The sequence below is a fragment of the Silene latifolia genome, chromosome 9 (assembly GCF_048544455.1).
Source record: "Silene latifolia isolate original U9 population chromosome 9, ASM4854445v1, whole genome shotgun sequence".
Lineage (NCBI taxonomy): Eukaryota > Viridiplantae > Streptophyta > Magnoliopsida > Caryophyllales > Caryophyllaceae > Silene > Silene latifolia.
Window position 1 is genome coordinate 13,961,632 of NC_133534.1, and position 16,359 is coordinate 13,977,990.

The 16,359-nt window shown below is 38.1% G+C and overlaps 2 protein-coding genes and 2 long non-coding RNA genes across 4 annotated transcripts; 1 reads left to right on the top strand and 3 right to left on the bottom strand.

Moving 5' to 3' along the window:
- Positions 1-351: 351 nt before the first annotated feature.
- LOC141599154 (uncharacterized) lies at positions 352-1,363 on the bottom strand. Its single transcript, XR_012523738.1, has 2 exons — positions 1,285-1,363; positions 352-670 (listed from the first exon to the last, which is right to left on the bottom strand). It is a non-coding gene; the product is annotated as an uncharacterized LOC141599154 (long non-coding RNA).
- LOC141599152 (uncharacterized) lies at positions 580-3,730 on the top strand. Its single transcript, XM_074419079.1, has 3 exons — positions 580-966; positions 1,196-1,466; positions 2,257-3,730. The coding sequence occupies exons 1-3, from the start codon at positions 580-582 to the stop codon at positions 2,364-2,366; spliced, it is 768 nt and encodes a 255-aa protein (XP_074275180.1). The 3' UTR covers positions 2,367-3,730.
- Positions 3,731-4,401: 671 nt separating this feature from the next.
- On the bottom strand, positions 4,402-5,785 carry LOC141599153 (uncharacterized). Its single transcript, XR_012523737.1, has 2 exons — positions 5,669-5,785; positions 4,402-4,948 (listed from the first exon to the last, which is right to left on the bottom strand). It is a non-coding gene; the product is annotated as an uncharacterized LOC141599153 (long non-coding RNA).
- A 1,792-nt stretch (positions 5,786-7,577) lies between these two features.
- Positions 7,578-16,085, bottom strand: LOC141599150 (uncharacterized). The gene is made up of 3 exons (XM_074419077.1): positions 15,688-16,085; positions 11,187-14,292; positions 7,578-8,843 (listed from the first exon to the last, which is right to left on the bottom strand). Exons 2-3 carry the CDS (start codon positions 14,108-14,110, stop codon positions 8,003-8,005), a joined length of 3,765 nt encoding a protein of 1,254 aa, XP_074275178.1. The 5' UTR covers positions 14,111-14,292; positions 15,688-16,085; the 3' UTR covers positions 7,578-8,002.
- Between the last annotated feature and the right edge of the window lie 274 nt (positions 16,086-16,359).

The following is a 16,359-nucleotide window of genomic DNA, read 5'->3' on the forward strand; positions in this document are numbered from 1 at the left end:
TCATAAAAAAAACTCGTATATCTTATGCCTTTTATAGACAAGTTTGAGTAAAACTAAGCACGTGTCGTCGTCTCACCTCCAAAATACTCTACGAAACATTAAAATTGAATTAAATCTGTTACAATGCACCACTTCAGCAACCCAACCAAACACTCCCTAATAAGCAAGTAAAATAACTACGTCCCCAAAACCTTAAAAAGGTAAATATCCACGATCTTGCCAACTCGCTTATACAATCACGAACTATCAATAAATAGAACGTAATAGCATGAAAAGATACCGTCTTAAATTTCCAACGACATGAAAATGTGAAATCAAATAAAATCAGTAACAATTTGAAAACCTTCCGAAAACTCATAAAAACAGCGCGTATATCACGTATAGTATTTGCCAGACGAGAATGAGTACATACATCGCACGTTCATTCCAATATTACACTACACAAATACAAATACATTTCCCCTGACCTTTTCTTCCTCCTTATTTATTCCTCCCGCCATTCCCCCACTCCTCTCCACTACTCCCATTCCCCCATTTCCTCATTTCAATTCTCTCTCTACAATTCACCCTCACCTTCTCATGGCTGACGACTTGCCCGACGCCGCTTTCTGGCTCCCTTCCGACTTTCTTACTGACGACGATATTCTGTCTGATTTTGATTTCTCCGTTTCTGCACTTGAAAATGAAACTAGTGAGGATGATGATTTACGCGGGTTCAGCTCGCCTCAGTCGACTTTGTTCGCGTTTGAGTCCAAAAACTCGGGTTCGAGTCTTGGTAGCCCGGTTGACAAGAAGAAGGATTACAGCGATAGCGCCACGTTGGATTTGTTGAAGAAAGCAGCGGGTGAGGTGGCAAAAATGAAAGTTACTACTGGTACTGGTTTCTTTGATGGTAGTAATAGTGGTGAAAGACTGTTTTACCCTCCTCAACAACCGTCGCCGTTCTTTTACGGCCACTACCCTTCGGTAGGTCCATTTAATTAAATCTTAATATTAATTTTTTTTTTGGTGCTAATTAATCTTAATATTAATAAAAATAGTAAGTCTCTCTTAAGATTTATATTAAGGCGCGAAACGGATTCACAAACATATTCCAAATGGAGTATTATTTAATGTTATTTGAAATCCGTTTCATACTTACAACCGTCTAAGATAAAAATTGCACAAATGTAATTATGTGACGGTGTGTGTTTAGGAAATTATGTGTGGACCAGTGGCGCCACAACAGCAGCAACAGATCAAATTTCCCAAGAAGAACAAGAAGAATAACGGTAATAACGGTACCCTTGGTTTGCCACAATCGGCGTGGCCACCTCTTCCGGGTAAGGCCCAATCTCAAGCCCAAGCCCAATCTGAATCCCAGCCCATGATGGGTCCCTTTATCGTCTTGAAGAGAGAATCCGTTGGTACCGGTGTGTTCTTGCCTCGGCATGTTGATTCCCCTGTTCAGCCTAAAAATAAGTCTGGTACATTTACTGCTGTATCATTTGTATTCAGTAATTATTTGTTTACGTTTGATTAAAATACAATGCAATGCGATAAACTAGATAAAATGTCCGAAAATTTTAACCAATACAACCGAACTTTTGCATTTTTCATTATCTAAACGGAAGACAGTCAGTTAACTGCTCTAACTTTATCGTAATATATTACTCCTTTCGTCTAAATTATTTGTTTATCTGTAAATTATCGACAATTGACGTTAACGGTGATGGTGATTGAGTGATTGCGTGCATAACCGATTATCTTGATTGACTATTTTTTAAAAAAAGAAGATGAAATTAATAATTGTACAAGTCATGTGGAGTTGTCCGGACACTTGTGTTGTAGATTGTTCCACGCGTCGATTGATAGAATCTTTAATTTAATCAACTAATAATAAAGGGTCCATTTTTGCTGATGCCATTGACGGAATCTAGAACAAATTAATTTTATTTGTGTACGTCAATTTTATTTAACAGTTGTATCGTAAAGCGATTACTAGTAGGAATGTAGGATCTATCATTTGTGTCTCGGTGACTCGGGACCATTTCAGTATTGTCATCTTTTTAGTGTAAAATCTGTTTAACTTTTTAAGACATTTAACGTCGTATTTCTTCTCTTATTTGAGTATGTAACGGACTAACGGTCATATATTATTATACGAGTATTTGCATATCAAAGATCGATAAATTTCCTAAATGGATGAAGTTCCGTACAATTAGCTAGGCTGTTATATTTCATGCTCTAAAATTGTTAAAGTTTTAAATTTTGCAGATGGGAATGCAACAACTAAAACCGACAAGGGTTCTGAACAACGGATCTCTAAACAAGCGAAGACAAACCAGCTGGACGATATCCGGTTGCCTCCGGAGTGGGTTTATTAAGGTTACCAAAAAGAAAGATCCGTGTCCATAGTTGGGGGATATGTCTTATCCAACTATAGAATAAAACAGATTATATACATTGGATAATAATAGGATTAAATAAGTAAGTGATTCTTTTTTTTCTTTTCGCGTTCGTTAGGCAATAAAATTTTCCATGTAATACTCCGATTGTAACGGGCCAAATTAATGGAATAATAGAACTGCTACAGCTCGTAAGTGATCGCGTTTTATTACCAGTGTACTTTCAAAGTAAAAGTTACCCTGTACTAGTTTTTACTGAGGCTTATGTGGACAGTGGAAGGGACGATCTTCTGATTCAGCAGTAGGGATGTCAATTTCACCCGCATCCATCAAAACCCGATCCACCCGATCCTAAAAGATGGATGAAAACCCGATTTAAATGGATGGTGGATGGATGACGGATGAAACGGATGTGGATGACGGATGGGTTGGATGAAGAAATTCCACCCGCCATCCACCCGCCATCCATCCATCACCCGATTTTATTATTTTTTATTTAATTTTTATTACATATAACACATTATTAAGATATAAAATATTTAAATTTTCATTTTTTTCTACTCTCAATATAAATATTTTGTAAGCCTACCCACTAGAAAGTTAAACTAAATTAATTATCTAACTTTATTTTTGTAGAGAAAAAAAAATCATCATTTTTTTAAACTTGAAATTATAAATGCACAACACCCGTTTATCACCCGATCCACCCGTTTCATCCATGGATGATGGATGGATGGATGACGGATGATATGTTTCACGGATGACGGACGGGTTGGATGAGATTTTAAAAAGACGGATGGATGACGGATGAGGCTTCACCCGACCCGAACCCGATCCATTGACATCCCTGTTCAGCAGCACATAGACCTGGACAACATTGTGGCCCGGCCCGGCCCACTCTACTGGTTACCTTAATCCCTGGCCCGAGTCCCTAGCTACTTCCCCAATCGGGCTGGGCTTGGGTTGTGAATGTTGTAGCCCAGCCTGCGAAAACCAAGCCCATACCCCTAACCCGAATGGCCTGCTTGACCCACAACCCCATGTCTATATGGGCCGGTTCAGAGACATCACACCTCCAGCCAGGCCCGCACCCAGCCCATAAGGTTCTGTAATTATTCTCTGCATATTTTTCTGTAGAACAATGTTATGGTCATTTGCTTATGTATGTATGTATGTACTGTATCTTTCCATAAGGTTCTGGAGTGGGTTTATTGAAGTTACCATCCTCTGCATTGCAGCTATAGCCTATATGGCCCACCCAAAACGCCAAGCTTATAGAGTCCTAACCACTACAAACAGATTCACAAAAAAAAAAAAAAAACATGCATTTGTAAGATTGATGGATATCGCCGTCTTCAATGAGATTTTGTGCATGAAGAAACTATTCTACATTCACTAGCATTGTTTTTTTCCTTTTTTAAACAAGTATATTCGCTGTATGGTTCAAGGTCTAAAAGTTATGGTCTCTGACTCCATAAACAAATAAGGCAATTACTCCCTCCATCTCAACACAGATTCTTTACACTTTTATTAATTTGTGAGGGATATTAGCATGTTTGACCTAACTTGTTGAAAACGAATTTTTGTTTTTCAAGCTTAATTTTCTAAAAGTGTTTTTTAAAAGTAGAAGTATCAAATTGCTGCTTCTATTTTTATGGGCAAAAAGATGTTTTTTCGGCTTTTGAGAAATTTCTTTTTTTTAGCTTTTAAATAAAGTTTTGTTTGGCCAAAAAGTGTTTTTAAGTCCAAAAACACTTTTAAAAACCAGACCAATAACAATATGCTAATCTTCTTTGTCTATCCTTAAAGATCATCTCTAGCGAAGAGCCCAAAAACACCTCAATCAAAGCCAGATTAGCCTAATGGCTAGTCGCAAATGTTTATTGGGATCAAAGGAATAACACTAAAAGATGACAACGAATCAATTTAAGTAACCAAAGGGAACTTAAGATGTCCCATAAGAACATGAGCAAGTATCTTTATATTTAATATGACTCAAAATCAATGCAATCAATACGCGAATTTAGGTTATTTAGTTAAGAATGTAAATTCAAAAAGATTCAACAACAATCATTACACTACTAATGCTTTGAACATATATACTTAAAACTTGAATAGAATTCAACTTTAGATGGACTTACTTCATAATTAGACAGGAACAGCAGCACCCAAGTAGACTTTCCAAAGGCTCGAAGAATGGTTTGGATGTTCCAGTATGAACTTTCTAGTGAATTTGTCTTCATTCATATCGAGTATTGAAGGTATACGCAAGCCTTTCAGCAAGTTCTTCTCTTTTAATGCCATAACCACTCTACACCTCGGAATAGTCCTTTTATCCAAATAATACATACATAGCTTGGGATGATTAATCACATCCTCCCGTTTAAGATCCATAGTTTTTAACAAAAAACTCAAAGGTGCTCCTCAGTTTCTCCTCTGACTGCGTCAAACAAAGTGGTTGGCGTGCCATGGTAGACGCGATATCTTTATCAGACCACCCTAAACTCTTCAAAATTCCCACTCTCTTCTTCCAATTCGACTCAGTCATCGACAAAACAACCCTAAGAGCGTGAATAAACATATTATCACTCGGCTCAACCCCATACTCTCTGACAGTCGCAACCCCATACCGAATTGTACCAACAGGAACAAGCAACTTCCTAGGATGCGATTTTAACAGTTTCAAAATACTACTCATTGGCATTCCTTCCCCTAACAAAAACTCTATAATAGGCTGTAAAATCTTCCTAAGATCTGAAGTTAATAACCAACTAGCCCTCCTAACAACCACCACACTCGCGGCCTGATCAATTTTCATCAACTCTCTCAAATACTCGTAATTGGGAATTAAATGATCAACCAAACTACGCCATAAAATGATTGGATTCTTAACAACCACATCAGGTAAAAGACTACCCACAAACCCATTTTCACTAAGGAACTTCAATTTAGGTTCAAGATTTGATTCTACTTTACATCTAAGAATCTGAGGAAACTTTTTTTCAAGAATAGCTATCTGGGTATCAGTAAAATGATGTTTTTTCAAAAGGGTAATTACAGATTCCTCTTTTTCTGAAGAAATTGTTTCATTTTTTTTTCTGGGTTTTTGGTTGTGATACGAGTTCAGTTGTTGTTGTTGCTACTACTGGTTTTAATGTTTTTGTTGTAATTGACCTAATTTGCAGGAAATAAACTAGTGATTTCAATGAATAATTTGACATTTTAAACATCAATTATATGCAAATTACAACTAGTATATTAAAGAGCAACTGTGCATTTACCTGAGAAATGTATGTGTTGGAGAATGAACAGCTAATCAAAACGAGAACTTTTGTTTTAGGTCAATTCTCATTAGATGGGTATTTGTTCATTGTTAAGCTTACTTCAATTTCAGTTTAGTGCTTCTTTAACTCATCTTTTCATAAATTAACTCTTCGGTTCAGTTTAATTCAGTTATTTTTAACAGAAAAGAACAGGGATTAAGACCGAAAAATATGTTTTTGCACAAAATCTCATTGAAGACGGCGATATCCGTCACAAGCTTGTGACGGATACCATTTCCTCTTACAAAATACCCATGAAAGGTGAGTGGGAAGCACATGGGGGTGCCCCACCTTGTCCCCTCTCCCTTTTTGTGAAATGTCTTCAGCTTGTGACTGGATTAGCCCGTCACAAGCAAGACGCTTTGATGTTTTTGTGGGAAAAATAAGAAACAGAATAGATTGGGAAAAAAAAAACAAAAGTTTGTTCTAAATATCGATGTGCATGAATATTTAACTTGTTTTTATTATACCCCCGTCTTGAGGGAGAAAAAGAAACATACATCGGAGGTACTACCTCCAATTTTTTTGTTTTTTGAGCATATATGTATTTTTTTTGAGTTTATTATCTCAAACTTTATTTGTTTTTGAGCATATGTGTATTTTTTTTTAGCATATTAAAGTTTATAAGTTAGATTTTAATATTTTTTCCGTCAAAACTAAAATTTAACTAAACTTATACGAGTATGTAATATTTTTGAGTTTTATTGTAATTTTTTAGAGTTTAATGTTTAAGCGAATAAATTCAGAAACTTCATAGTGAAACTCAGAAACTTTAAAACAAAACTCAAAACTTTATTATAATGCTCAGAAACTATAGAATTGGAGGTGGTACATCAGATGTATAATCCTCTTACTGGTCTTGAGGAAGACTAGCTGGTTTTTTTAATGTTCTAAAAAAAATTTGCATTTGGTGTTGCGAGTTATCGAATAAAAATATACAGTATGTAATTGCTTTTCAACATCGATTTTTTCTCTTTCATATATAGGTAGTAAGGTACATTTTTTTCATTATCCATGAGCACTTAAATCAACTGGCAAGAGGGTATTCTAACTTAATTATAGGTCGGATTCGAGACCTGAGAATGCACTTGTGTTAAAACTCATAAGAGAAAGCTTTATCACCCTAGTTGTCCACTAAACCGTATGCTTTACACCCAAAAACCATACACCTTTTTTTAATTAAATCTTCATCTTATAAGCTTCTAATCCTCATACTAAACTCTCATTTTCACCTTTTTTTTCAATAAACTTAATCAAATTGTCAAACTTCTTCAAATATGGATCTTAGTTCACCCGTTGGTGAATTAATTTATTTGTTTATCAATTATTAGTAAAATAGTTGGTTACAATTTATACATGAAGCAGCGTCATCTTGAAAATGAGTGTAGGATAGATAAATTGTCATTTGTACCTTACAAGTTTTGAGCTCAAATCAAACGTATGTTCAGTTCATTTCAGTTCAGATAATTTTGTATTGCATATAAGTTCAGTTCAGATCCATTAAATTCGGTTCAAATCAGTTTAATTCAACCAGTTTCAGCCCAAAAAAACAGAGCCTAAATAAGCTCATATCTTCACAAAGTCATGTTATGGGTAAATAAAGGGCATGCATAAATTCACGCATAAAAGGAACTGGTCCACTGGATTTGTTGCATATAGACAAATATACCCTTACTTTGCTGTGTAGGGGAAAACAAGGGCAAGGGCAGCATAGTGAAGTGTGCAACAACTCCCGTGACTCTGTATATTACCCCCGCGTATTTAGTACAGCCCTAAATAAAGAGTTTTGTCTCAAGAAGCCCAACAAACTGTACAGAAATGAAAGCAATTCGGCGAGTTCTTATACAAATGCGGGACATCAAAAGCGTCAAGGAATCCAAAATTTTATTGAAGAAAGAAGCAATTGTCAGTTCAGCTCAGTTCCACTTCAAAATCTTACTATAACCAAATGAAAGACTACAATATACTCGGATACAAAAATTTACACTGCGAACCTATACGTAGATACAAACACAAGGCATGAAGGCGTCAACCCTTGGTAAATCTCGGTTTTGAGACTTCATCTTGAAACAAGTCCTCCAAGACATAAACACAGATGATACCACCATAAAATGTGGTCAATAAGCTCCAAAACCTTAATAACTCGATTGTGATTATTGCGGCCGATATCTAATATCATGGTTACATGATAACACCAAAGCTCCAAATAATCACCAAATTTTGCAACAAACAAATCATGTTCCCCTTGTCACCCTTGTCAGTCATGATTCAAGAGACAGAAGGTTACTCGATTTAGAAAACCTCAAATTCTGAGCTATTACCTGCATATTTGTTGCTCTTTTCATTCGTGGGTGGTATGGGCATTCCATAACCGCGGGACTCAGGTAACTCGGGTGGAAGGGCGCATCGGATCAAGGCCCAGTTCAGGCCCTCGAAGAAGGGGTGCTGCTTTATCTCAGCAGCACCTCTTTCTGTCCCAAGCCGGTTCTCGGGCTCTTTTACCAAAAGGGCGTCAATTAGGTCTCTGGCTTGAAGGCTAACGAAAGGGCTATCTGGGAATTTCAAATTCTGCAAAACTACATTGGCCAAGGTTTCTTCATTTCCGGGTCCTTTGAAGGGCGTTCTACCGTAAAGGAGCTCATAGAGGAAAATACCAAAGGTCCACCAATCAACAGCACTCCCATGACCCTCTCCTTTGATGATCTCCGGGGCTAAATATTCATGGGTACCAACAAATGAGTTGGATCTTGCAGAGGTGGGTTCTGCGACGAGCTGGAGCAACGGTCTCATCTCAGCTGCCACGTCAGATTTCACTTTCTTCAATTTGGAGGAATTTTTTAAGAGCTTAGGAGTAAAGCATGTCACTTGACAGGATGGTTCTATGCATAGAGGTTGAGCGCAACGAGAATTGCCGCGTACACGTGCATCACGGGATGTCTTTCTTGAGCCGTCTGACGTTGATGATGAGACCAGAAGTGTAGGACTGACAACACATCTGAGTGAAAGGTCAAAGTCAGAGAGCATAATGTGGCCATCTTCTCGGACTAAGATATTTTCCGGTTTTAAGTCTCGATAAACAACTCCAAGCATATGAAGGTACTCTAATGCAAGGAGTACTTCAGCAACATAGAATCTGCAAAGTGAATGAAGGATTATTAACAAAATTACCACATGGACATATCTTACAGAGAGATGAAAAGGTACATATTTGATACGCCACCTATAGCAGAATAAAGTTCGGGACTGGATCAACTGTGCAGCATGTGAAACGTAGGCATCACTATTACATACGGAGTATTACCTTCTGTAACTATGTTTTTCAAAGCACTACCTTTATAAAAAGTAGTTTTAAAACTCCTACCTTATTGTTACCTCCGTTTCAGTGTCACTACTAATTACACTTTCCGAAGAAAAAATACGTACTTTTTCGACAATCTCACTTTAAATCATTTTGCCTAGGACCATTTTACCCCTCGTTATATGGAATAATACTACATTTAACATACACCTAACTTTATCTCCACCACCCACTGCTACGCACCCTCAACGGCTGCAGGCAACACACCCTTCTTCGCCAGTGCCCCCCAACCCGTCCTACTGCCTCCTCCCCCTTTTGAAACCACCACTCCACCCCACCCATAACCACCCTTTAAAAACCTCTCCCGCCCCCAAAATCCACTTAGGTATCTCAATCAATTACCAACATTACTGGGTTTTGTTGTTTTGTCAGTAATTATCATAATTACAGCTAACTAGTAGTTTCCCATAGCATACAATGTCCTTCAATTTCAACCGGCATACCCTTTTTGTCGAGCTAAAATCAACACTCGGAACTTTTTTAATATGAGTGCGCAACATTGTTGTTTCCTTCTACTATTTCACTCGAATACTTCAGATTGGTACTCCGTACAATTTTTCAGGTTTTGTTAGGGGGAGTTTTTAGGGTTTAGTGGGGAGGAGGGTTTATTAAGGTTTGTCGTGGTAATTATGGAGTGGAATTGTACTTTTGAATGGAGGAGTAGGTGTATGACAGAGAAAGGGTGGGGGCCGGTGGGGGTGGTGGTGTCCCAGGGTGGAGGAGAAAGTTGGTGGTTACTGGTTAGGTTATGACCAGAATGATGATTGAACTGTATATTGAGGGGTATTTTAGGTATTCTATTTTTTATCATTCGGACAGGGTAATTGGTAGTCGTTTCGACTTTCGAGACAAAGGTAACAAGAAGGCAGGAGTTCAGAAAAAACGTTTATAAACGTAGGTGTTTTGAGAAACATATTTATAAAAGGTAAGTGATGAATTTTTCCTTATAATACTTTGTATAATCTATGTTACTTGGACTCGGTTATAAGTATTCAAGCGTAAGACACTGCCATTTTAGGAAAAGTTCTCAAGCTGTGGTTTAAGTGAAGTGTACTAGTGTTGTATCCATGCTGAGTGTCAATTGCCAGACAGAGGTATGCAGGGTAATATGAGATGTCGGAAAAATATAGGACATATTCCATATTCAGCCAACGTGCACTGCATATGCTGAGAAAACTAACTATACGGCGTCTACCAACGGACCACCCCTTTCAAACACAAATACATGTAAAAGTAAAAACTGAAGACGCACATATTATAATGTAAATAAAACAAAGATCTAGTTGGCATGCAGCAGTAAACAGTGAAGCCAAGAGAGCAAAAGAAACGACATTCATTCGATTAACTTTGTTCAGGAGATATTGTCTACTTCGGGAACTTTGACTCACAGAACGGCGAGTCACAGTTTGAAAAGGTGTCAGACAATCTGAGATAACCAATTCTAATTTAAGACCGTCTTAATTTAAGACGGCTCTCATAGCCGAATTAAATAAAGGTGAAAATGAAACAAGGTTGTGAGATGTCTTAATTTAAGACGATCTTAAGCAAGATCTATTGATCTGAGATAGAGGAGCGTCATATAGATATATCCAGCTACCACTGACAGGTTAGCACAAATTCTTTGCAGCTAAAGTACACTGCCTGACCTAACAAATGATATTGATGAACAAGAAAGACACCATACATCCACAATAACAAATGATATCTGATCTAGTGGTTAGCTTGACATCTACTAGACCTTGTAGAGAGTTTTAGGTTTCCTCCTCGGCCTTTTCCCTTGCCCTCCATTCCTCCAAAGGGTCGTTTATTTCTTAAGCATCTTTAGCATCTTTTTATTTTAATGTACAAATTCAGATGCATTTTGTCGAGAGTATTTTCATTTAGAAGATGTGCCCCCCACATCCTTATTCTCATTATAGGATTGGGCCCCTGTGCCTGTAAAAATGACTCAGGCAGAGTCCGACACTGGAATATGTACCATGGAGTCACAATGTGACATGCGTACCTGAGTCTTAGTAACATAGCTAGAAACACTAGTACTCAAGTGCAGTAAGACAATTTGGAGGGTCAATTTGCATTGAAACAAAGAAAACAGCCAAAAGATAACGTAAGCATTACCTTGCAGCTTGTTCTGTGAAACACCTGCCCGGCTGTCTTTGCCGAAGAACATGTAGATCACCCCCAGGACAGTACTCCATGACTAAACACGATAGATTATCTGATGTAAACTGGCAATACAAAGTCGGAAGAAAAGGATGGTCCAACATCCTCAGTATATCCTTTTCAGTTTGAGCTCTAGCTATCTTTTTCCTTCTAGCCAAGAACTCACAGTCCATGACCTTTATTGCAAATAGACAGGTGGTACCAATAAGCTCGGCAAGATAGACCGTTCCAATATCTCCACATCCAAGCTTCTTCAAAAGACTGAAATTTTTCAACCCTAAAGTTCCATGTTGAAACCTCACATGGCGAATCGCTTCCCACCTAACATCCTTAGACATGTGGGGCCGATCACAAATGCTCGCCCTGCCCATGTTACTTTCCTCACTAACACTTGTACTACTGCTGCATTCATCAGGACTGCTTTTTGAGCTTTGAGTAAAGTTCGCCCTATCTCTTGACTTCGAGTTACTACTAGATTCGACAAGAACTGATTTGGTCTTCATTAAACCGTCAGAACTTGGTCCAGGTGTATTAAAATCGGATGTGGCAAATGGAGATATAGGGGACTCTTGATAGAATGCCGGTGACTCCTCAACAGATACGAGAGACTCTTGAGGAGATACCGGAGAATCGTGATGGGATAATGAGGACTCATTATTAGCTTCCTTCCAGGCATCAGTCACGTCACACTGGCAATTTGGACAAACTATTGGATTTGGACTCGAATACAAGTCATTATGGAACTCGCTGCGTATATTTTTTGAGCCATTATCTGTGGCCATTTTCTTCTTAGATCTCCTATTGACAAAATTCTTAGTCTTGATAAGAGGTTTGACAAAATGGTGAGCATTTTTAGCTGTCCTGCTCACTTTTTTACCTTTTGGGGAGCTTGTGGAAGTTATGGTCTTCAAACTGTCCTGAACGACTCCATCCAACTCTTTGGCAACTACTTTCTCTGATGCAGATTCTTTACCAACTACCCTAATTGGGGACCCACTACTCTTGCCGTGATCCAAAACTCTATCACCAAGATCAGAACGACGTGGAGAGCGTGTAGGTGCACGCTCTTCCTTATGTGCCATATCAATCTTCTTTTGATTTCGAGCCACAGGTGACAGAGAAATTATCTCTTTTTGTTCTGCCATTTTTCGAGCATTGTCCAAAGAGGTCTTGGCACTAGCACGAGGAGAACACCGAGGTTTATGCTTCTCGTTATGCAATGACTCTGTCAGTGGTGGCTGACTCGAAAAATCAGCAGAGGAAGAAAATTTTTCGTTTTCTGTCGTTCTGCTATTGTTATGCCCCCACGCCTTGTCATGAACATCATCAGAACTTTGACCATACTCATCCTCTTCATGATGAAACATATTAATCATTGACTTGTGCATTCCAGATTCCACTATTGAAGCAGCCAAATCTTTCTGTGCTGCCAATTTTCTGGCATAACTAGACCGCGATGAAGAAGTGGGAGTTGCATCATTTCCTGCCTGAGATAAGTCGGTCAAAGATGATTGACTTGCAAAGTCAACAAAAGCAGAGGATTTTCCGTTTTCTCTTGGACTACTCCTAGCGACCTCTCGCACACTATTTTTAGCTGACGGAGGTGAAGATGGTGGGAGTGCGCTGGGGGAGGTTTGACTCCGAATCTTGGGTGACGTAGTAATCACTGATTTCTGAGTCAAAATAGTATGATCCATGTTTGGAATTGGGCTACTCTTAGCAACCTCTCGAACGGTATTCTTAGCGGACGGAGGTGAAGATGGTGGGAGTGTGCTGGCTGAGGTTTGACTCCCAATTTTGGTTGATGTAGTAATCACTGATTTCTGAGTCAAAATAGTATGATCCAGGTTCGGAATTGGGCTACTCTTTGCTACCTCCCGCATGCTATTTTTAGCGGACAGAGGTGAAGATGGTGGGAGTACGCTGGCTGAGGTTTGATTCCCAATTTTGGTTGATGTACTAATCACTGAATTCTGAGTCAAAATAGTATGATCCACGCTCTGAATATAATCAGCATGTGAAGAAGATAAAGATGCGACACATGAAGGTTTCTCAGACTTTGATATTTGATTGATAGAGTCCATTGACTCAACAAACATATCATTCTGAATGGTGGTGGGTCCGCTTGACTCTTCAGCGAAAGATCTACGGTTTGAAGGCCACAGATCAGATGCTGGCAACTTCCCAGTAACACTCTGAGAGGAGTCCATGGACTCAACAAACCTATCGTTCTGAATGGTGGTGGGTCCACCTGCCTTTTCGGAGAAGGATCTTCGGTTTGAAGGCCACAAATCAGATGCTGGTAACTTCCCAGGAACACTCTGAAAAGAGTCAAAAGTTGATTCCTCGGGCACAAGAGATATTTCCAGCATACTCTCTCTGGTATCATCTTGGGAATGATCAGATCTAATGTCTTCAACTGCAACATTGCGATACATGGTCAAAATTTTCCCATCTTGCAAAGAACGAGGAGACTTAGTCGAGCGTTTCATGGCAGCCATTTCCGAGGCCTGAGAGAGGCACAAACCCCTAAGTGCCTGTTTCAGATTCATGCGCTCGGAAATTCCATGTCCAGGTGAATTCAACACTGCTGCTTTTACGGGCTTTTTGGAGGCATTTTTCTTTGACTTGCTAGCTTTATTTTCAAGGGAGGATCCACGGGATGAAGCTTTACGATTAAATATCTCAAAAAGTTGGTTAAGATCTTCTTCTAAAGAGCTAATGTTCCCATCATTTGAGGCAAGAGATCTTCTGTCCTTTTCCTCTCTTTTTGTTTCTGGCTTCATATAATTGTTGCTTCTATAATTTTCTCCATGATCTAACTCCTCCTCAATCTCAACAATTTCACGATTACCAGAGAAGAGACTCATATGTGCCATCGTATTCAATGGATGGACCAAAGGAAAGACGGGAAATGATTCGTGGAGTCTTCAATGGCTTATTCCAAAAGAAGCATCTCAACTTTTACTGTCAATAGTCGGATGTTTGCTCCAGAGACCAAAGACAGAAAGGTGCAAAAATCCTAATTATTACAGGCACTTCATGATGCAAGATAATTTACCTGGTGACATACACGAAAAATAAGATAAGTCTCAATATAACCTTAAGCCCTTCACAGGAAAAGGGGACTAATACAAAATACTGAGCTATCTGGTTAAATTAGTTCCGTAATTGGTAATCATGTGTTTGATGTAATCCAACAGTTCAGAAGTACAAGGAAAGAGGTGATAATACCCCCACAAACTCATACAGTACTCCATGAAGCCAAATCAAGCCATTCATTGAACTAAGTCTCCTACCGCTTGCACATTTTCTACGACATTTACACAAAACAAATATACAACAAAACATTTTAATAATAGGAATTCAACCCAATGTAATAAAAAAATTCATGTTAAGAAGTATACAACTGAACATTGGGATAACTAACAACCAACAAGAAAATGTCAACAAAAAAATTGAGAAGCAGCGTAAAAAGGCTGAACAACCATAACCCCCTTATTTTACTTCTGCAGGCCTAAGCTATAACCAATTTTCTAAACTTCTTTAACCATATTAGATGGCTTAATTCTTTGAAAGGCATTCTTAGGTGAACAAAACAACCCGACTAATTAGTCAAGTAAGTAACTTAATGTCTTATTTCCTCATTGAGTCAATGCTAACCACGGTTCTATTTTCTATTTTCTAACAACAATTGAAGACCAGATAGCCTAAACCTTGGATATACGATACGAAAAATAAAAATGCCAGAAACTAATAGCAGAAATCCCTCAGAACAGCACTTTCCATCATACCCATTTCCTCAAGCAATGAGCTGAATTACAAAAAGGCGGCAACTTTAACTACAATAACTGAAATGTGGGTCTAAGACTAGTTAAAAGTAATCAAAACCATGATATACTATACTTCCAAGTTCCACCGAAAAGCAAACACTCAACAGCCAAAAAAAGCAATTATTAAAATAAAAATCTATATGCAGATCCTAATCAGCTCATCATCATCATCAACAACAACAACAACAACAACAACAACATTACCACTGCCTCAAATCTCAATGGCACCACATCTATATAACAAACCATTTTTTAAGAAAGAAATATAACAAACGAAATTAAATACCCTCTCCGTCTCAATCATTTGTTTACCTTTGATTAAAATACCTCTTACAATGAATATAAAAGTTAAAACAAATAATTGAGACGGAAAGGGTAACAGCCAAAGTAATTAGTTTCAGAAATCCATTAATAAGACCTCGATAGAACAGCAAATAAACAAACTTTCAGTCATTTAACTATCACAAATATAAGCTTTAACTACCAGTGATTAACGCGAAAGTATTATGGACAATAGGTCTCAGGTTCCAATCCCCTCCCTCTCGATTGTAACTCATTCCACACAAAAATAAGCTTAAAATTAAAAGCAAAAGTAGAAAAAAGGTAGAATAAATGTAAAATACCTGAAAAAGATGATGTGGGCAGCTGAAGAAAATGATTGAAAAGAAAAATTAAGAGAGAGAAAGGGGTGAAGGAAGAGAGAGAAAGCGGTGAAGAGATGAAGATGAAAAGGAATGGGGATACACAAACACACAGTAAACACACACAGATACATAAATTTCAGTGAGTGATGACTTTGTATATTTTGTTTGTTAGTTTGTTTTTATTAGATGAAATGAATAATGGGTGAAATAATTACAAAATTACTGTAATTTGGTGTTCAGATAGGGAGTAATGAGGCCCCACACCTGAAAACTGATGGTGTAGACGTTGCTACGACTTTGGAATTGGGAGTCACGTCTCACTATACGCTGAACTTTTCAAAGGAAAAGTCACACTTCGTGATCGCTACTACTCTTATGTTTGGGACGGGCGGACGGCTTAATGCTTTTTATATAACAAAACAATTCTAAAACGGTCATTAACGGATTCTATCATCGGCTGTATGTCACACTCGCAAATATACGTGTTTTTACAATAATGGATAACGTTAACAAAATACGGTTAGCGGATTTTAGTAGCATGTTTGACTAGCAAATTAATTTAGCAGATTTAAGAAAATGTGTGGTAATTAGCAGATTATAGGACAATTATACCATTTTCATGTATAGATTGAATATGCTATTCCAATATGT